The sequence below is a fragment of the Diospyros lotus genome, chromosome 15 (assembly GCF_014633365.1).
Source record: "Diospyros lotus cultivar Yz01 chromosome 15, ASM1463336v1, whole genome shotgun sequence".
Lineage (NCBI taxonomy): Eukaryota > Viridiplantae > Streptophyta > Magnoliopsida > Ericales > Ebenaceae > Diospyros > Diospyros lotus.
The window spans coordinates 3,269,036-3,291,693 of record NC_068352.1 but is presented as its reverse complement, the minus strand read 5'-3'; the positions used below and the strand labels follow the sequence as shown (position 1 = coordinate 3,291,693).

At 39.9% G+C, this 22,658-nt stretch overlaps 1 protein-coding gene across 7 annotated transcripts in view; it reads left to right on the top strand.

Annotated features, from left to right (window-relative positions):
* Positions 1-282: 282 nt before the first annotated feature.
* LOC127791361 (protein ENHANCED DOWNY MILDEW 2-like) overlaps positions 283-22,658 on the top strand; it is a 61,179-nt gene continuing 38,803 nt past the window's right edge. For 5 of the 7 annotated variants that reach the window (XM_052321181.1, XM_052321185.1, XM_052321184.1 and 2 more), the window contains exons 1-8: positions 283-854; positions 3,498-3,929; positions 4,017-4,113; positions 5,405-5,476; positions 5,559-5,734; positions 7,569-7,665; positions 7,772-7,870; positions 22,402-22,649. In XM_052321181.1, coding sequence (XP_052177141.1) covers positions 3,520-3,929; positions 4,017-4,113; positions 5,405-5,476; positions 5,559-5,734; positions 7,569-7,665; positions 7,772-7,870; positions 22,402-22,649 — 1,199 coding nt within the window. In that variant the 5' untranslated portion in view covers positions 283-854; positions 3,498-3,519. The remainder of the gene's footprint in view (positions 855-3,497; positions 3,930-4,016; positions 4,114-5,404; positions 5,477-5,558; positions 5,735-7,568; positions 7,666-7,771; positions 7,871-22,401; positions 22,650-22,658) is intronic. The other 2 variants (XM_052321180.1, XM_052321183.1) reach the window with 2 other exon arrangements.

Sequence of the window (22,658 nt, the reverse complement as noted above, 5' to 3'; positions counted from 1 at the left end):
GACTTAAAAACAGTAAAGAGAACACAACCTTTAATTTTTCTTGCTTCTTAATTGTGAATATTGTGAGACTCATTGCTGTTTCCCGAATTTCGCCGTGAATGCTAGTTGTTGGATATGTGCACATGTTTACGTTGAATCTGCGATTAAATTCGATTGGGTATTCGGAGGGCCAGACATTCCATGAGGCAGCTGCCTCAGGGTGCATAGAAATTTTATGAAAATTCCGGCCCATAAATTGGAAACATCCCCATTTGTGAGGGCCATTGCCCAGCCCACCCCACCCGACCCCAGCCGAGCCGCGCCGCCCACCCCCTCCCCGTCTGCAAAGTTCACGACCCTTCTCCCTCCCTCTCTTTCGCTCGCTGCCCGAGCCCTACGGCCCCTACCTCTCTCGCTCCGTCGCGCCTCGCCCTCGCTCTCGCCTGTCGCTGCTGCTCCGTCGCCGGTCGCTCGCTGCCTCTCTCTCCTCTTGCTGATCCGTCGTCCTTCGCCCTCGACCTCGCCCTCTCGCTCTCTCGCCTCTCGCTGCTCGGTCGGCGGTCGCTCGTCCTCACCGGCTCGCCTCGCCCTCACCGGCTCGCCTCCCCCTCGTGGCCGGGTGGCTCGCTGCTCAGTCGCTCGCCCAGCAAGCATTCGCTGCTCTGCTCGGTCGCTCGCCCTCCGTCGCTCGCCCTTGTGGGTTGTGGCCGGTGGCTCGCTGCCTCTTGCTCCGTCGCTCGCTGTCGCTGGTGGCTCGCTGCCTCTCGATTGCCGATTGGCTCATTAGATTCAGTCTTTCAGATTTGCTTCAACTTTCAGCGGTTACATTTCGGTGGCCCATTTTTACATTTCGCCTCAGGGCCCCAAAAACTCAGGTACGGCACTGGTATATTGGTCTTTACTCGTTCTTTACTCGTTCTATTTGATATTCCTTCTGTCAGTTTAAGTTTAAAAAAAAAAGGGTTAGCCATTTATAGAATCATTCCTTATCCTCTTCGCATCGAAGAAATTCAATCTAATGTTAACAGTTACGCTGTCGCTGACTGATTAAGGTGGCTCTCCGCGTTTTCGATATGTGCATTGTTTGATATTCTTAAAGGTTCATTCAGTAAGTAGGATTTTGGAGGAAAAGTGAGAGGTAGGAACAAAATATGAAGGGATTGAAGTTAAATTTACTTCTTCATCACAACCGAATACAAAAGCTGTTAAGGGGGAGAAACAGTTGATGAAATCTGCTGGTGAACTTCATAGTGATTCTGAGGATTCGGAAGATGATAAACCATTGAGTGCCAGGCTCCCTGCTGGGTGCTCAAATGAAATTATGGTTCTTTGATGAAATTAAGGTGTCTAGTTAAGCTAGGATTTCTTGATTTAGGGGTTTCCCGAAAAATTAGGGTTTCAAGAATATTCATTTCAGAAATTAGGGTTTCTTCTAATTTCAAAAATTGCCCAAAATTGGTCCCCTAAAAAATACGGTTTCCCAAAAATAAGGGTTTTCGAACGAAGTTAGGGCTCCTCGAAATTAGTGTTTTCCCTAGTTTTATGAAGTGCCCAAAAATTAGGGTCTATCAAAAAATTAGGGCAATATGAAATTGGGGCTTTCTTGAATATAGGGTTTCCTCTAATTCTAGAAATCAACCCAAAATAAGGGTTTCCAAAAAATTAGGGCTTTAGGTGAAATTAGGGTTTATGATGACTTAAGGCTTTTGAAATATTTAGGGTTCCTTTTTTTTTTTTTTGAAAAGTGAAGGTTATAAGTGAAATTAGGTTTTTTCTTTAATTAAGACTTCTGAAAAATTTACGGTTTCTCATGGTTCCAGGTGAAATTAAGGTTTTCAGTGAGTTGATGCTTTTTGAAAATTTTACTGGTCTAGTTGTGGAAAATGATTTCCAATTTTCTATTAAATCTCTAGTTCTCATTTTTTATTTAAAATTCGAAGAACGAGTTCAAATGTTAAAAGTGCATAAACTAATTTTCACTCTAGAAAATTAGAATACATGTTCAAATAAAGAAAGATGTTTCAATTTTTTTTTATATAGCTTTTGTTAGAGAATGAGGTGAAGATGATTTGTGGAAAATTTTGAAAAATTGCATTTTCAAATCTCCAAATTAACAAGGAAAACTTAGGAAACTCATTTTAGTAGTTTTCCAAGTTTAGTTCAATTCTGGAAAACTGTGTTTTCCAAATCTCTGTTTTCCATTTGAGAAATTTTTGTATCTGGAAAAGTTTTTTAGTTTTCTATTTTTCATGGAGTAATTTTCTGGAAACTGGGGAAATTTTCCACAATTAAACAACCCTTAGGGTTTCCAAATCCATTTAGAATTTTTGGAAATTTCAAGGTTTTGAAAAACTCTGGGTTTCTTGCAAGAGGGGGGAGCGCAAAGGTATAATGATGACTAGTGTTTTTGATGATAGGGTACCTTTTCTAAAGAAGGTTTGAGGAGACAGATACATTGTGTGTGTGTGAGAGAGAGAGAGAGAGAGAGGATAATTATGGTTCAACCATGTCTAAACTGTGCCATCATAAAAAAAAAAAAAAAACACAGAAAAACTGTAGCGATGTACCTCTCTTGGTCTCTGGTTCTCTTCCCTTTTGATATTGCTAGCAGTTTCCACCATCTTTTTGTTAATGTTCTCTGTCTCTCGATCTTTCTATCTCTCTTCTGCGCAAAGGATCAGTCTGAACGAAACATCTCAATTATGATTTTTGTCCAGACCCGTAATGATATGCATAATAGATGCATGAAAAATTCACATCAATTCATTTCACACACGGGCCAATTTAGACTAACGGGAGCAGTGTTTGCTATTTTCAGAACACCAAGAGTATTTTCTACAATTTTGCTAAACCCTTAATGTAGATATTATAAGAAAAAATAAAATAAAAAAGTGTTAAACTTGAAATCTTGCTCATCATTCACCACTAATAGCCGGAGACATATAAATCTAGTCAAAGTGAGAGATTCACAAACTTCAACTTTGAGGTCGATTTTGCCAGCCTGTAGAGCTTACTGTAGCAGAATAAGGGTTTTGGCTAATAAGAACACCTCTCTGGTCGCTTCCAATCAAGTATGCACGAATGCACTTTTAGAAAATTCCCTTTGACATATTTTTTAGGACAGAAGTTCTTAGATTCTTTCTGATTTTTGGCAGTCAGGGCTATTTTGGATGAAGTTTTTGCCTTCTAGTTTTTGTCCCCATTATTTTTTCAATAGGGATTGGGAAACTCATTTAGGGTTTGCCCAATTATTATATCGGAATTCTTGTAGGCCAATATTGGAGTTTAACCCTATTTGTTTTCCGGAGAAAATCAATCAAAGAAAATTTGAGAAAAACCATGCTCAATGATTCCAAGTTGACAAGTTGTTTGGAGGTTCCTGGCCAACCGTTATTTTGTTCTCTTATTTTTTTGTTTATGATTTTTGGTTGCAGACTTCTAGTTGCAGGTTTTTTTGGTATGTTGAATGGTTATCTATTAATACGTATCTCGCATGTATGTCTTGGTTTGATTGACAGTTCGTGTGATTGTAAGAAGAAAATGGCATCTTCAGATGAGGAAGGTGGGGTTGTTCCACGGACTGTCTCAAACTACCATTTTGTTGATGACAAGGAGGAGATTATTGCATTCTCAGAGTTACCAGTTCGATGGAGTGAGAGTGAGGAGCTGCAAGGCAAGAGAAGGCAGATGTTCTTACATGGGACTACTGACAATGGCCTTCAGAAAATATATAAGCAGGTCACAGCATGGAAGTTTAATCTTTCTGACTTCAAGCCAGAAATATCTGTGCTTTCTAAGGAGAACAACTGGATTAAGCTTCAAAAACCTAGAAAGAGTTTTGAGGACACAATTAGGACAATCTTGATTACTGTGAACTGCCTACATTTTTTGAAGAAAAACCCTGATTCATCTGGCAGATCTTTGTGGGATCACTTATCAAAGGTTTTCAGGTTTGCAGCCAGAACTTAAATCCTCATGCTATCTCATCTGTTGTGCTGTTATAAGCATGTATTCTTACAGTTTTATTCTATGTACAGCTCGTATGAGGTCAGACCTTCAGAGAATGATCTGATAGATCATATGAGTTTAATCAGTGAAGCTGTCAAAAGGGATGAAATGTTAGCAAAATCCAAGGTTTGTTTTATTTTCCTGTTATCAAAGGGGTAACCTTTTTGTTGGTTGCTAGTAACCATGTTTGAAAATCCTTTTGACTTTTTTCAGTGGTGCATGCACATTTTTAACAAAATTAGAAGGTGTCCTTTGCATCAGATCTTGTCTGACATTGACAAAGAGGTGTCATGAACAATACAGTTGTTGCACCCTAAAGTGAACCATCCCCAATGAGATGCAAAGAAATTAACTACCATTTTAAGGAAATAGTTTTCTGAGGTTCTGTAGCAACATTAATGGTGAGACTACTCTTTCGTAACTGGAAAGTTCTTTGAGGTCTGAGGATTGAGTACATTTTTAACAAGCTAGGCACATATGATATGTATGCTCCTGCTTGAGAGGGAGCGATGAGAATTCGTATTGGCTTGGTTGTACTAGGTGTGCTGTATATATTAGTTGTACCTTGTACCTAGCTTAGGTAGATTGCACATAGCAGTTATAATGTTTTGATATAAATACTTGTAACCCTAGCTTAATAGAATTGAATTGTTCTTTTTCCTCCAATCTCTCTTTTCCTATCTTCTTTTTCTCTCAATTTCATGTACCATTTTTCATAGGCCAAGTTTATCTAATTTTTGTAATTGTTAGAGTTTTCTGCATATGGATTAGTAGTTTCTGTACAAAGGTTTGGGAAGTTTTGGGAGTGGATTAAAAGTTAATATTGATAAAAACTCAATTATAATTTTGTATTTTTAGTATATTTTAATACATTATATTGCATTAATATTTATGGCAATGTTTTTATTATATTTAATTAATTTTTTAAAATTAAACTAATAATATTCTATACCTTATTTATAAAGTTATATTATTATGTTTGGAGTTGTATTTTATGATTTTAGCAAGTCAATTTAATATACATTTAATCATTATATTTAAATAAACACAAAACAAATTTGCCAAATGATATGTTCAGCATTTGTTTTCTAACAGAAAAAATCTGTACACGTAAGTATGAAAGTGAAAATTAAAGACAAACAAATGGAAGTTAACGACCAAATTAAATAGGCCGTAAGCTTCGTAAGTTTTCTATATTTCTTGCCTGTGTTTGGCTTAGATTTGTACATTGTGCCAATCATTTATGGGTCTCTTTTTCTGCTAGTGTAGTTGTTTTCGGCTTTTCGCTACTTCCATGTTTGTTAGGCATTTTGTTTAAAGTACTTTTCAATTTCGTAATTTTCCATCAAAAAATTATATAAGGATTCATCTATGGTCCTTTATAGCTACTTTATTTATAAGATCATCATTGATGAAGGTTAATGCATTTATCCAGTTTTTGATTACATATCTCGAGGAGAAACCCCGAAGGAAGAAAGCTTCTGATGAGGTTATGATCTAGTTGTTCCCCACCCTCTACCTATATACACGATTAACGATTTGGTTCTAATAAGGTTTTACTGGTTTGGCAGGATATTGGACCTACACCAATGGCTAAGTTTATTGTTGATGATGATATGGCAGATCCGACTGAAGATGATGATGGTTCTCATGAAGATGCAAGTGAAGATGATGATGGTTCTCATGAAGAAAGGGACCTGTTTGATTCTGTTTGTTCAATTTGCGATAATGGTGGAGAACTTTTGTGGTATGCATTCCATCTTTTGCTTTTGTTTCTAGGGATGTTCCCCATGCAATTTCTGTTTTGTTTCCCCTCTTATCGATTGCTTCAATATGTTCAGTTTGACTGCTTTGTAAGTTGTGGTAGTTTAAGATTAGACTTGCTCTATGATCATTAGTGTGCATTTTTAAGTTCTCTTCTTTTTACCAATTGTTTTTTTTTTTGGCTTCAAATTCAATAAATATAGAAGAAAAAATTGCCTTGATGGGGTGGGCCCTATACAAAAAGGTAGAAGGTCAAGCGAGGCCCAGTGCAAAGAGCCTTTATTTATTGGCACACAACTCATTTGGAAAAAAGAAAACATACTTAAAAAAGAATGGGGAATGAGAATGTTTCCTTTGAAAACAATCATTGAATCCTGTAGACCCTTAAAAGCCCTATATTACATTCCTTGCAAATGGACTGCTTTACACAAGGGAATGACATACCAAGTCTTATGTAATTGATAGGTTGAACACCCTTTACTCCCAAAATGAAGAAAATCTCATCCTTTGAACACCAAAGATTGAGAAAATAAAATAAAACTTGAACATCATGAGCAACCTCATAGTGGAGATGAAGATGGTTTGTCAATGCTCCTTTTGGACATAAGCACCAATCTATTACTATTTGCCTCCTTTTCCTCGAGTTTTTTGTGGTTAAATTAGCACCTAGAGGAATGACCATGCAAGGATGGTTAAATCAGCCCAACCTTCTATCATAACAACTGTGTTGCTCATAGTTTTCAAAGGCTCAAGGCGCAAGAGTGCTTGGAGCCTAGGTGCGAGCCTTTTGGATGCAAGGCACACATTTATTAAAACATATTATTTTCAATATATACCTACAATGAGGTAAATGCAAACTCATAAAACCATAAATAACAAATAATTAACACTATATTATATTACTATAATAACAACTAGTATTATTTTAACCACTATAATATGTTGATAACAACTAACATTATTTAAAAAAAGTACTAGAAGTCTAAAACATCAACATGAAGCATTGTTTCAAATTCAAGTTTCAACACAAAAGATAAATTCATAAAATGACAAGCAAGTAGAATGACTTACAATTTGCAAACATAATAAATCAGAAGTTTAATAGTGAGATTTGATGGTCAAATCTGATATTGGATCACTTCCAATCCTTTCTCCTTTCTCACTTTAGGGTTTTTATATTAAATAACTATTGAGGCTTAAGAGGTTTTGTTTAAATGTTAGGGTTTTTATGTTAGATAGCGGATGAGGTGTTTTATTGTTTTCTCAAATGTCTTTGAACTTTTCTTTTCCTGGTTATTACTGGTTAGATTTTAACAATCAAAGACAAAAAAGAAATGACATAGATACATAAGGCGTGCCTTAGGTGAGGTGTGCTTGAGAGCCCAGGTGTGCGCCTAATAGAGTGAGGCACCCTCAGCTGGGCCTTGAGCCTAGGCGTGCCTTTGACACCTATGATCAGAACACATAAGCCTCTTTCACTTGGCTTTCATTATTTAGATATTGCTGGAAATGGGATTTTCTAGGATTTATGAACATAAAGAATTTGCATGCTGTTTGTAATGTGGTGCCTTTTGCCATACTGCTGACTACCCTTGTTCAGTTCATAGGTTGCAAGATGAATAAATTGATTACTATCTTTTATCTTCATATTTCTTCTGTACAACATTTAGAATGAATCAACTCTAGGACATGCTTATCATCTTATTGAGCTCGTGCATACATATGTTATTTGGTTGAATCCTGTTTAATAGCTTCATTTGTTTGAGAAAGTAACGAAAAAAAAATAAAAAATTATTGCACTATTGTGGATCTTACAGCTGTGAAGGAAGGTGCATGAGGTCATTTCATGCTACTGTCGAAGCTGGTTCAGATTCCGCATGTGAATCTCTTGGTTTTTCTGATGAACAAGTGGAGGTATGTTATTCTTTCATTTCTACCTGATGAATTAAATGGTTCTGGTTGTTTTTTTCTGTATGATAGTCTCTGAGGTAGTTTTTAAGTTCATGCATGTGTTTTGCAGGCTATACAGAGCTTTTTCTGTCAGAATTGTCAATACAAGCAGCACCAGTGCTTTGCTTGTGGGGAACTAGGCTCTTCTGATAAATTATCTGGTGCAGAGGTAAGAATTTTCTGAAAAGTGTTTGTTTGTTTCCCGTTGTGAGTTTAAAAGAATGCAGTTGGTTAATATTAGTTAATTTAGTTTTGTAAAAGACCTACATTCAACGAGAGTTAGTTTCTTAGGAGTAACATTCCAAAGAATTTTCTTAGACAATTTTCAATAGGTATTCTGACATAGAGAAATGTACCTTATCAACATGTTTAGTAGTTATGCTATGTCACATTTTCCTGCCATTTCCAGTAAGGTAATTAAGGGCGAGGATTTGTAATAAGTAAGTTCATTTCCATGGTGCCTTACCCTGTTGGCTTTCTAATGATGACCCTAATCTGTTTGCATGAGTTAGTATATTCTAGATTTTCTACCTTGTTCCTTTTGTACATGATAATTTTGTTCATTTGTTTACTATTTCAGCAACCTTAGATCTGATAGCTTCTTCCATTCTGTAGATATGAAATTGTGTGATCAAAAGTGAACAATTGGTATAGATCACAGCCCTATGTTCTTTCAATGAGAACGCCAATGATACGTGTGGTTCTCACTGATAAGGCCAGTGATCAGCATCTATTTGATTAGTCGAGCTTGATTAGAGAAGGGAGGTAGAGATTAAGAAGGCGAAGTAAGCAGAGGAATTAACCAGGAGAGTATTAAAGTTGCTAACTATCACCTTGTCTATACGCGAGTTGTCACAACTAATATGCAACTCTTATTTCGGTCCAGATATCTTAGAAGCCTCTTCATTGCTTGGAGACTCTGTCTGCTTGTTTGCCCTTGCTTCTCTTTCACCCCTACATTTGTATTATAGCTAAGGCGAGGCACTCTCCATGAGGAGAAAGGTGCATGCCTTTGTAAATTTTTTTTTTTTTTTAAGTTTTCAAAAGGTTTTAGCTTGATTTGTCATTGGAGAATCTGTATTTTTTCCATTATGAAAGCATAATCGCGTAAATCAGAGAGAGGTGAGCCTAGAAGATGGTAGCCGGAGGTTTGCTGAACTTGTCACGCACTGATGACCTACTTTTCACCAGTAGTGGTGTTGGAGGAAGGCAAACCCCATCCGACGACTATCCTTTTGGTGTGCTGTCACAGGCAACCAAAAATAAAACCTATATTCTGAGATGAGATCTAAATTTCTAGCAAACCCTCTCCCAGGGCAGCAAGGAGTTAGGCAGTGGGAACATCGGAGGCCAGTAGGATTATGCTACTGGTGTGGAGATAAATACATTCTGGGATACCAGTGCAAGAGACAACTTCTCTTGTTGGAAGGTGGGGAGATTGATGAAGATGCAGAAAGAGACACAATAGCCATAGTTGGGGAGTTAGAAGAAGAAGACAATAGGGTTATTTCGCTACATGCAATTAAGGGAATGGCAGGCAACACGATCATTAAGGTGGAGGGAAAGTCTCAAGATAGCACTCTCATGGTGCTAGTTGATAGTGGGAGTACCCACAGTTTCATTGATGAGGGAATCGCCAGGAAGTTGAATTGTGAACTATCCAACACTCAACCCCTCTCGGTGATAGTTGCTAACGGAAGTAAGGTCCTAAGTCGGTTGGCCTGCTTGGGGTTTTGTTGGATGATGCAGGGGGAGCCTTTATGGCTAATTTGAGATTGCTAAAACTTGGGGGGGTGCCACATGGTTCTGGGGGTCGATTGGATGAAAGGAGTGAGTCCAATTAGTTTTGATTTCAACAAAATGGAGGTGAAATTGGAGAAGGAAGGCTGGAGAGTAACCTTGTAGGGAAATGTGGAGAATGGAATCTGTAAGATGATTAAGGGCAAGAAACTTTAGAAGTTGTTCAAGTACAAAATAGCCCAACTAGCCTAGCTATTCTCGATTGAGGCCCGCAAAGAAGAAGAAAACCAGGAAGGGTTAGGAGGACAATGCATAATGACTAACAACAGTTAGAAGCCATCACCATGGCAGGTACATGAATTGTAATTATTAGATATATTGTTGATTGAATTCCAGGACTTATTTGCAGAACCTAGGGAACTACCTCCTACCAGACCCTTTGATCATTCTATAAACCTTCAACCCAACTCAGCACCTATTAATATTAGATCCTATCGATACCCACCAAAACTCAAATTCGAAATTGAGAAAATGGTGAAAGATATGCTAGCCAATTCTATCATTAGACCCAGCAAGAGGCCTTTTGCATCACCTGCCCTTTTAGTTAAAAGGAAAGATGGTATCTGACGCTTTTGCATTGATTACCTAGGTTGCATGGAAACAAAAACGGGAAACTTTTCCGATAGAAAACGGAAATGTGGAAATAGACATTCTTCTAAAACAATAAGCATAAATAGGGTCCAAAACATGAATAAGAAACGTTTTCGAAACGGTGAAACAGCTCCTATGAGCCATTTTCGTGCAACATAGTTGATTACTGTCAGCTTAATACCATCACTATCAAAGATAAATTTCCCATCCCCATTATTGAAGATCTATTAGACGAACTTAAATATGCCACAATCTTTTCCAAACTTGATTTAAGATCCGGTTATCATCAGATCCGGATGAATCCAAATGACATCCAAAAAATGACCTTCAAAACCCACCATGGCCACTATGAATTCACAGTCATACCCTTCAGATTGACCAATGCTCCAGCACATTCCAAGCCTTAATGAACCACATATTTGAACCATATCACAGAAAGTTTGTGCTGGTATTTTTTTGATGATATTTTGATCTATAGCCCTACATTTTCTAAACACCTAGACCACCTTAGGGCTGCATTTCAAGTCCTTCAATTCAATCACATCAAGAGATCCAAATGTGCCTTTGCCCAACAACAAATAGAGTACTTGGGGCATATCATTTCGAATGCTGGAGTCAGCACCGATCCAAAGAAAATAGCTACAATGACTGCTTGGTTGAGACCCACTAATGTCAAGGCCCTGAGAGGCTTCTTGGGTTTAACCGGATACTACAAACGTTTTGTGAGGAATTACAGAGTAATAAGCAAGCCCCTCACCGAATTGTTGAAGAAAGATGGGTTCAAATGGGATGAGAAGGCTGATAGAGCTTTTGAACAGCTGAAGTAGGCAGTAAGTGAGGTCTCTATCTTAGGACTTCTTGATTTTAACAAGTTGTTTATTTTGGAGACAGGTGCTAGTAGCACAAGGGTAGGAGTGGTCCTAGTTCAAGATGGCAGGCCATTAGCCTTTCTAAGTCAAGCATTAGCCCCAAGACACCAAGGCCCCAGCATCTACGACAAAGAGTTATTAGCAGTACTTATGGCAATTGAGAAGTGGAGGCACTACTTAGAAGGAGGCCAATTTATAATTAAAATGGATCATGAGAGCCTTAAGTTCCTCCTTCAACAACGGCTGCATACACACCTTCAAAGAAAAGGGATGGCCAAGTTGATGGGTCTCAATTATGTGATCCAATTTAGGAGGGAAAAGGAAAACGTGGCAGCTGATGCCCTCTCACGATGCTTTGAAGAAGGATCAAACGTAGCCATCACTACAGTGGTACTAGACTAGTGTCAAGAAGTGGTTGTTAGTTATGAAATGGGGGAGTGGATAAGACAACTAGTGGAGCAACTGAGTATAGAATATAGATGGAAACATCAGACCAAGGTATACTATGACCAGTGGACTACTTAGACACCAGGGCCGGTTGGTGATTAGAGAGTGTGAACCACTAAGGAAGAGAATACTCCAAACTTTACATGAGTCACCTATTGGGGGGCACTCGGGCATCCAGAATACCTACAGGAATGTGAAGTAGGTATTCTACTGGCCTAACTTGAAGGAATTTGTCATGGAGTTTGTCCTTAATTGTGATATATTCAAACAATGCAAACACAAAACTATTGCACGCCCTAGACTCCTGCAACCCCTTGGAGTACCCACTCAAGCATGTGCTGACATTACCATGGACTTTGTAGAGGGCTTACCTAGGTCTGAAGGTAAAGATTGTATTTTGTTAGTGATGGAGCGGCTCATGAAATTTAGCCATTTCTTAGGCCTTTTCCTATCCATTTTTTGCCCAAGAAGTAGCCAGACTCTTTGTGGATAAAGTGGTTGTTACGACCCTAGGGTTTGGCTAGGGTTTAGGAAGTAAATTGGTAAGAATTAGAGGAAGAAAGAGTAGAAAAGGAGGTAAAGAAGAGGAGAACAGAAAGAATGGTGGGAGAAGAGAGAAAACCGAGGGAAAGCTAGGAGAATTGAGAGAGGGAAATGGAATTCAATTGTTATTCAAATCATATCTTTCTCTAACTATGCCAGCCTCTTTATAGGCTTACAATTGAAGGAAATAACAGAAAATACAACCAACTAACTACTCTAACAGTCTTGCTAACTGTTTATACAAGAGTTAATTATTCCCACCTAAGCTCTAAACTTCTTCAATTAGCTCTACAACTTATACACTATGGATTTCCCCCAATTACAATCATATCCTTGGGGTCATGACAATGGTCAGTTCCATGCCATACTCCATTATATCCGACAGAGATAAGGTGTTCACCAGTCTTTTTTGACAAACACTTATGAAATCCTTAGGGTCCAAGCTCCAAATGTCTACGGCCTACCATCCGGAAACGGATGGCCAATCAAAAAGAGTTAACCAATGCCTAGAAATGTACCTGAGATGTTTCTATTTCCTAAGGCCCAAGGAATGGCACAAATGGCTTGCATTGGCCCAATGGTGGTATAACTCAAGCCACCATAGCTCTATCAACATGACCCCTTTTGAAGCATTATATGGGTACAAACCTAACTTGCTACTGGCAGTTAAGGGACTGGTTGTAGTGGTAGCAGTGGATGATTACCTACACCATCGACAACACAACCTGTAGGCTCTCAAAACTGAGCTAGCCAAAACTCATAATTGAATGAAACAACTGGCAGATCGAAGACGAATTGATTGGGAGTTTGAACAAGGAGAACATGTGTACTTGAAACTCAACCTTGCTCACCTCAAGTCATTATTGAGGCAACCGGTTTCCAAGCTAAGTCCTAAGTTCTATGGGCCCTATCCAATCACTGCCAGGATAGGGAAGGTCGCCTACTGGCTACAACTACCTGAGGGAACACATATACACCCAGTGTTCCATGTCTCATTACTCAAAAAATTTGTCGGAAATAATGTGACAAGCCAAGCCTTCCCTATGACAGAAGATAAAGAACCTGCAGTATCCCCAATAGCCATCTTGGATAAGCGATCCTCTATCAACAAGGAATCCCCTTAACCTAAGTGTTGGTGCAATGGTCCACCCTTCATCCGGATAACACCATTTGGGAGTATCTTCCAAATCTTCTAAGGTAGTTCCCCAGCTCGACCAACCTATTGCCTATTTCTTGAGGACAAGAAATCATTCGGGGGGGGGGGGGGGGTAATTGTCATGTAATTAAACTACTAGACTGTAATAAGGAGGATATTGTAAGGGTAAGATAGTAATTGGGGAGGTAGTTAGGCGAAGCAAGTTGTAATGCTTGTAACTGTTTGTGGCGTTTCTTTTTTAAGCTGTGGAACTCTTTAAAAGCAGAGTCCTGGCTCATTTGAAAGGCATTGAATAACATTTGAATTGCCTTTTCTCTCAATTTCCCTCTTAATTTCTCTCTCACTTTCCCTCTCCCTCTTCGTTCTTCCTTCCTAATTCTTCAATTCCCTTTCTCCCATCTATAATTCCTAACTAATTCTCCTCTAAACAGACGAGAATTCCCTCGGTCAGATCAATGATCTGACAATGCGCGAAATCAGTTGGTTCTGGGACTCCAACATGAGTCAATTGCCTGGTTGATAGTGCTTTGTGGAAAGCCTTCAAACATTGCTCAACAACATTTCAAGGTAGTCTCTTGGCGGCCGTGGTCCCATTGGTGGCGGTGGGGCTAAGGACCAACATTTACAGTTACAATGGTCGTCGTTGATTCGACAGCTTTTCTGCTAACTTGCAATAGTTCCCTGGACCTCCATTTGCCCTCAGCTAACTTAAGTTGACAAAGAGTAATTGTGTGCCACGAGATGAACCAGCTTGCTCGGAGGTTTTTTTTAATTCCTTAGTAGCCGAATATCCTATTATTTCTTATTGCTGTAACACTTAGTATCTAGCTGTATTTTTTTGTTATGAGTTAGTTTTAGGCCCCACATGCAAGGGGCGAATAGGACAAAAAGGTTGGTTGTAACCGCATGAGGGAAGGAATCTGCTATGGCAAACTTACCCTACCTCCGGCTAGTATATATCTTCTCCAAGGTTCTCTGGAGAAGGCATCAAGCAATAGAATCTGAATTTCCTTATACATCTCATTTTCTCCCTATTTCTCTCTATTCTCCCTCTTCAATTCGTTCTTCTATCCTTCTTGTACTGTTCCTATTCTTCTTCGGAGCTAAAACCAGCTTGTCACAAATTAGGTTGTGACAAATTGGTATCAGAGCCACCATCCTCGGCCGAGTTAGGATTAAGACGATGGCGGAAGGTACTCGAATGAAGGCATTGGAGTCACAAGTACAATAGTTCAGCTCGACTATGTTCGACACCCATAACCAGATAGAGCAATTGGAGTTAGGAGCTAACTAGAGTCACGAAGTGATTGTGGCAATGGATCGGAAGGTAGAGAGTTCCATGGAAGGACTGGAGCGTAGACTTGAAGGCTCCATAATACGAGTGCGAGAGGATCTGGTTGCCTAAATGCAGCATTTTATGTTAATGTTCGGTCGCCAGAATCAACTAAGTATATCTCCCGAATTTCCTCCTAGGGAGAGAACAGAACCAATTCTTCAAGGGAATCGAGAAGCTAGTGGACAAGGTGCTGTGGAGATAGGGGTTGAACCTGAGGACGAGCTGGAAAGATTACTCCACAGGGAACAGAATGGCCTGGGTAACATCCACTAACTAGGATTTCCCATGCCTCGGGTAGACATTCCCACATTCGACGGAGTGAATCCCAGATGGTGGCTACAAAAATGTGAGAGAATGTTCGATTAGTATAACATTCCCATCGAGCAGAGATTGTCACTGGCATCTGCTTACTTCAATGAGGTGGTTGATGCCTGATATCAAGGGTACATAAGGCAGAGAAGGGATTGTACTTGGGTGGAATTCTCGGAGAAAATGTGTGAAAGGTTCGGAGAGAGGAGCACGGTGGATGTCATAGAGGAATTCAACAAACTCAAACAGACCGGAAGTGTGGAGTCATATCAGGTGCGATTCGAGGAGCTAAGGTCTCTCATGATTTAGCATAACCCCCACCTATCCGAGACATACTTTGTGTCCAGCTATCTAAGTGCGCTCAACGAGGAGCTGAGACCGATTGTCAAAGTATTGAGGCCTCAAACGGTGGAACAAGCAGCAGAGAGTGCCCGCCTACAGGAGTTAGCAGTGGAGGCGCTATTAAAAAAATAGAGGCAACAAACAAGAGGAATGGTTGCGGGGGCCTCTAACTCGGGGGGAAGGGGTTACGCTAGAGAGCCAGTGAAGGTAAGCCATGGGAGTAGAGGTGGAGTAGGCACCGGCTCACCGCCATATGGAGATCAATTGAGAGAACATAGGGGATTAGCTGGCCTCTGCTTCCGTTGTGGGGATAAATACCACGCTGGGCACTAATGTAAAAGACAGATCCTACTACTAGAAGGGGATGATAACTAGGAAGAAGGGGTGATGGAGGTTGCGAGGACCTTGAAGAGGAAGATAATGGGGAGATTTCCATTTACGCCTTGAAAGGAGTGGTTAACAACAAAATCATCAAGGTGGAGGGACAAGCCAAATAGGGTAACCTCATGATCTTGATTGATAGTGGGAGTACCCACAACTTTCTTGATGAAAGCACGGCCAGAAGGTTGAATTGTTAGTTGGCAGGGACACTTCCCTTGAGTGTAACAGTAGCAAACGACCAAAAGGTGTTGAGTAGGTCATCGTGTAACGGTTTTTGTTGGGAAATGCAAGGAGAAAAGTTTGAGGCAGATTTAAGATTGCTGCAGCTGGGAAGTTGCGATGTAGTTCTTGGGATAGATTGGATGAAGGGGGTGAGCCCCATCAGTTTCGATTTTAACAAAATGGAAGTATCCTTCGAGAAGGAGGGAAGGAGGATGACCTTATTGGGTGAAAAGGATGCTGGAACTTGCAAAATGATTTCGGGAAAACGGCTACAAAGAGTGTTCAAAGGAAGATGGAATCAACTGGCACCATTCTTCTCGATGATGGCCATAGAGGAGGGGGTTGGAGGATCAAAACGAGATTGGCCTGTCTGTCAGCACACCACAGGGAGGTCCAGACCAGGTACATTACTTAGAAACTATTAATGAACTGTTGATAGAATATGGGAATCTTTTTGTGGAACCCAAATCTCTGCCCCCAACCAGATTATTTGACTATTCCATCCACCTTAAACCTAACGTGGAACCCGTCAACACTAGGTCCTATTGATACCCCCCAATTCAAAAAAATGAGATAGAAAAGATGGTTAGGGACATGCTTCAACAAGCCATGATTCGACCTAGCTAAAGTCCATTTGCCTCACCCATACTCTTAGTTAAAAAAAAGGATGAATCATAGCGATTTTGTGTAGACTACTGCCAACTTAATGCCATGACCATCAAAGATAAATTCCCCATAGCCTTGATAGAGCACCTCTTGGACGAACTTCATCATGCCCAATACTTTTCTAAACTGGATTTGCGTTCGGGATATCACCAAATTAGGATGAATCCCAAAGATGTCTATAAAACAGCCTTTAGGACCCACCATGGGCACTTTGAATTCTTGGTGATGCCATTTAGGCTCATTAATGCCCCAGCTACTTTTCAATCCCTCATAAACAGAATTTTTGGACCACATCTTCGAAAATTTATACTTGTATTCTTTGATGATATACTTGTCTATAGTCCTATCTTTGAGCAACACTTGAACCATCTTAGAACTACCCTTAATATTCTCAGATTTAATCAACTCTTCATTAAGAAATCTAAGTGTGCATTTGGTCAAAGACAAATAGAGTATTGGGGCATATTATATCAAAGGAAGGAGTTAGCACTGATCCGAGGGAGATAGAAGCTATGATAAATTGGCTAAGGCCGGCCTCGGTTAGGGCCCTGAGGGGATTCCTAGGTTTAACCGGGTACTACCGCCGGTTTGTGCAAAACTATGGAAACATTAGCAAACCCCTAACTGATTTATTGAAGAAGGGGGGATTCGGTTGGGATACTAAGGCAGAAGAGGCCTTTTAGAGGCTAAAGGAGGCCATGAGTAGGGTGCCGGTATTGGGACTGCCAGATTTCACAAAATCTTTTGTGCTAGAAACGGATGCTAGTGGGACTGGAGTTGGGGCGATGCTGGTGCAGGAAGGAAGGCCATTGGCATTCCTAAGTCAGGTCTTGAGCCCTAAACATCAAGGGCTCAGTATATATGAGAAGGAGTTCATAGCTGTGCTGATGGTGGTGGATCGGTGGAGGCACTACCTAGAAGGAGGTAGATTTGTGATCAAAACCGATCATGAAAGTTTGAAATTTTTATTACAACAGAAGCTCCAAACTTAGCTACAGAAGAAAGGGATGGCCAAGTTAATGGGTTTGGACTACTCAATTCAGTACATGAAGGGTAAGGATAACAAGACAGCTGATGCGCTTTCAAGGTGTCATGAGGAAGGAAGCAATGCAGCTATGATAGCTGTAATTCCAGATTGGTGCATGGAAGTGATAAGCAGTTTTGAAGGGGATGACATTGTGGCATAGGTGTTAGAAAGATTGGCAGTAGGCTCCCAGGAACAAGAAGGGTACACCTTAGTGGACGGATTACTAAGGTATCAAGGTAGAATTGTTATTGGCAATAGTGCTAGCCTCAAGAGAAAGATTCTACAAGCACTACATGAATCACCGATAGGGGGACACTCGGGAATTCAAAACACATACTTTCGAGTGAAACAACTCTTCCATTGGCCGAGACTAAAGTCAGAAGTGAAGGAGTTTGTGATGGCCTGTGACACTTGCAAGAGATGCAAGTATGAAAATGTAGCTTACTCGGGACTACTGCAACCGCTACCCATACCTGAATAGGCTTGGTCGAGCATCTCAATGGATTTCGTGGAGGGGTTTCCGAGGTCAGAAGGGAGGGATAGCATTCTGGTAATCGTTGATAGGCTAACCAAGGTTGCCCATTTTATAGGCCTTGCTCATCCTTACGTGGCCAAGGAAGTGGCCAGGGTTTTCTTAGACCAGGTGGTGGCATTGCATAGTGTTCCTAAGACGATAATTTCGGACCGAGACAAGATTTTTACATGCCTCTTGTGGTAGGAGCTAATGAAGGCTATGGGAATTAAATTGGGTATGTTAACAGCTTACCACCCTCAATCATGTGGGCAAATTGAAAGAGTAAACCAGAGTTTGGAAACATACTTGAGATGTATGTGTATCCTACAACCTAAGGAATGGCATAGGTGGCTAGCCTTAGCATAGTGGTGGTATAACTCTAACCACCACTCTTCACTCAAAATGTCTCCGTTTGAAGCCCTCTTTGGATATAAACCACCCCTCCTACTAGCTATGGGAGATCACACCACTACAGCCTCGGTCGAGGAATATTTACAACGAAGGAGAGAAGTCCTACGACAGCTAAAACAAGAATTGGCGTCCGCACAAAACAGAATGAAGCAGGTGGCTGATCGAAAGAGAAGCAAGAGAGAACTTACTGTGGGGGAGAAGTTTATTTGAGGCTGAAGCATGCCCACTTGAAGTCAATCACGCGGGCGCAAGTGTCTAAGCTTAGCCCCTGATACTATGGGCTCTTCACTGTATTGGCTAAGGTGGGTAAGCTGGCCTATTGGTTACAACTCCCTGAAGAATCTCACATACACCCACAGTAAGATACACATACACCCACAGGGCAGTGGGTACTGAACGGGTGAACCCAACACTGCCCGCATTGCCAAAGGAAGGAAATAAGGTGGAAGAGCCAGAGGCTGTGCTGGACAGCAGAGTAATTTACCACCAAGGAGTGCCACTCATTCAAGTGTTAATCAAATGGAAGGGAGGCTCAACAGAAAACAACTCATGGGAATATTTCCCAGATTTGCTTAAGAAGTTCCCTAGATCTGCCAGCTTACTCAAGATTTCTTGTTCTCTTGAGAACAAGAAATCTGTTAAGGGGGGGAGAATTGTCACGAGATGAACCAGCTTGCTCGGAGGTTTTTTTAAATTTTTTAGTAGCCGAATATCCTATTATTTCTTATTGCTGTAACACTTAGTATCTAGCTGTATTTTTCTGTTATGAGTTAGTTTTAGGCCCCACATGCAAGGAGCGAATAGGACAAAAAGGTTGGTTGTAACTGCATGAGGGAAGGAATCTGCTATGGCAGACTTACCCTACCTCCGGCTAGTATATATCTCTCCAAGGTTCTTTGGAGAAGGCACCAAGCAATAGAATCTGAATTTCCTTCTACATCTCATTTCCTCCCTATTTCTCTCTATTTTCCCTCTACAATTCGTTCTTCTATCCTTCTTGTTCTGTTCCTATTCTTCTTTGGAGCTAAAACCAGCTTGTCACAAATCAGGTTGTGACATTGTGTTCATCTTCAACCTGAACTGTGAGCTTTGTGTTGAGCTTCTTCATAGTGGTGTAGCCAGGTTTGTCCTCAATTTTTCTTGCAAAGTTAAGTGCTGCTTGCAGACTTAGATCTCCCAAATTTCTACCAAAGTCACCCAAAATAAAACTCTGCCACACCCCCCCTCCCAGAAAAAAAAAAAAAAAGTCAAACCTCCTTCACCCTTAATCTGCGGCAAGCTCCTCCAACAAGCAGAGTGGCAGTCCATGACCTATGGTTGAGAGAGATGGTTACGTTCTTCAATGGAGAACAACAGTGGCAGAGGTGGTGTGAGGCTTGCAGTCAAAGGGAATTCTCCGCCATGGATGTCAATCTCCCTCCCTTCTTCAAAACCAGCGCCGACTGTGTTGGAGTTTGCTTGCTGCATGGTGTTGCACAAACTTTCTTGATTTCTGGTTGAGTGGCTTGCTTCAAGTTGATTGGTACGCACATGGCATTCAAATTGATGATCAATTCAAATTGAATTACTCGTGGAGAAATCAATCATGTAAATCAATTCTAATGCAATAAACAAAAGCAATTTGAGAGCTTATCTGTGAGAGTTTGCTCAAACTTGATCAAATGGAATGGGAGATGGGTGAGAACAGGTCGGTGAAATTAGAAAATATTTTTTGATGAATCAAAACCCAAAAGATTCTCCAACAAATAGAAAAAAATTTTGAATACAAAATTCTGTGTAATGGAGCGAGCTCTGTCATGGAACAAGCTCTTATACCAATTGTTAGGTACATTAGCTCTGATACGACTTAATCAGATCTGTTACCATTTAATGCGGAATAAATTGTGTAACACGCCTTAACAGGATCACTATTAGAAACACAAAGAAATAACGGGATTCAGCAAATTGCCTACATCCACTGGAGGAGGAACAAAATTCACCATGTGAATATTAAATTTACAAAAAGGGTTAAATCTTACACTCAACCAATAGCCCGATTAATAGAAAGATAGCTTTGATACCAATTGATGCAGGACCAAGATGAAGAACGCCAGAACAAAAAAAAAAAAAACTCAGCTCAATTCTCAAATCAATATTATCAGAGTCTTCTCTTAGTTACAATCTAGAACAACTAATATAAGCTACTAACAGATATAATCCTACTTTAATTAGGATTCCAATAGATGTAATCCCAATCTAATTAGGATTCTAATGGAACTTGATAACTAAAGGATTAACTAAAAGATAAACAAAAGAAATTATGAAGGCTGTGGAGCCTTCTTTCCCTTACTCAGTGGATCAGGTTATCATGTCAGCCTCTGCTTTGGGCCGCTAGGTTCTTCTCCCTCTCCTCGGCTTGTTGGCTTAGTGTCAAGTTTGGGTTGTCGTTGTCCCCTAATGGCTTGTGTGTGTGTGTGTGTTGGGGGGGGGGGTTGGTCGGCTTAACTTTGTTAGGAACTCTCTTGTTTCGAGTTTTGATGTACATCTTCTATACTTTCATTAATATAATTGAGCTCACATATTTCAAAAAAAAAAAAAAAAATGAAACAAAATAAATAATGCTAATTCGTAAATCTTATTTTTCCAATCTAATTTAGTATTTCCCATAATCATCTACTTCTTTGTCCTATGTCACTTCTCGTTGAACAACTTTACTATAATCCTATTTTCTATTCTGCTCACATCTGCTATCCCATCATTTAAAGTCTTATCCATAATAATCCTCACTTCATTATTTGCTCAATCCTTTGTTGAGTGCCAAAGTTTATATCTAGATTTTGTCAATATTTTAGCCTTCTGTCCAACACATCTCATCTTTTGGAGGCACATAACATTACTTTTTTCTCCTAATCATCACGCCCACCACTTCCTTAGAATTTTCTATTAAGGTCTAAATATTTCATGATCCAATTTTTAAATCCTTTGATCTTTGACTAATTTCTTTATTTACATCTGTTCTTGAAAATGTGAGAACCCTTGCATATTTAACACTATATCTGAGCATTGATGAATTGACTCTAGCTCATTTGTCACTATACGGGTAGTGTAGCGTGTCACAATGAAAGCTATACCCCAACGCTTTTTAATTTGGTTAAAATTCATGTTTGCTTGATCTATCAAGTTTTATGGTAGCTGTTTGCTACCTAATGGAACCTTTCTCTTGGAACCATTTTGTCATATTCCTAATAGACATAGCCATTTCAATCCGCATTCAGTTAGCCTCTCCTACAGTCCAATCTCATCTGCCATCTATGGTGACTTAAATTTTGGTTGCTCCTATCCAACATCAAACAGTAACGAAGCATGTATCTGGTTTTGTTTAATCTGGAGAATTATGTGTTTATCCCACCCTGCTAATCATTTCATTGTAACTGAACCCTTGTTTTCTTGTTTGAACTCCACCTCATGAAAAAATAGTTATGTTCGACCTCATGGGATGAGGAGATAGTAGGATACTAGTTATCCTCTAGTCCAGTGTTTACTTGTTTTTTTTTTTTTCCTTTGCTAACCTAGTCTGTTGTTTGTTGGCTGCTGAGTTGCCTACTTGCATGTTGGGTGTTCCTGTTGTTCAGTTAATGTTTTCTTGTTAAGGTGGTTCAGCTAATGCATTGCTGTAGTGGTGCTAGAATTGATGAAATATGAAATGGACCGTGGGCTTTTGGTAGTTCTGTTGTTCTTAATGTAGATTCTTTGTGTGGCAAAACCTTAGTTCTTTTGTTGGGGTAATAGTGTCCTTGGTTTGAAATGTTATTTTCTGAATCTCTATGCAGATGGCATATGGGATTTGTATCCCATCAATGTCTTCTCTTTTTTATTTAGCTTGTGAGTACCTTGAATTCCAAAGCTTCCATAGCTTTATTTGCTACATTGATGCATGCAGGCTGCATACTTGATGCTTTTTTTTAACTGAAGAACTGTCAATTTTATAGTGTAGGTGCTTTATATTTCTAGAGCCAATTCTGTTGGTTGGTATGCCCTCTCTAGTTTGAATAATTATTATCTTTCTATTGTAGCTGCTTGAATTTTTACTTCCTAAATCCTTGTTAGGTCTTTCAATGTGTTTCTGCAACCTGTGGCCGTTTTTACCATCCACATTGTGTTGCAAAACTGCTCCATCGTGAGAATCCTGCTGAGGCAGAAGTGCTTCAGAAGAAGATTGTTGCTGGGGAATCTTTTGCTTGCCCTATCCACAAATGCATTGTCTGCAAACAGGGTGAAAATAAGGAGGATGCTGAGTTCCAATTTGCTGTATGCAGGCGTTGTCCCAAGTCATACCATAAAAAATGCTTGCCTAGGTACCTTTT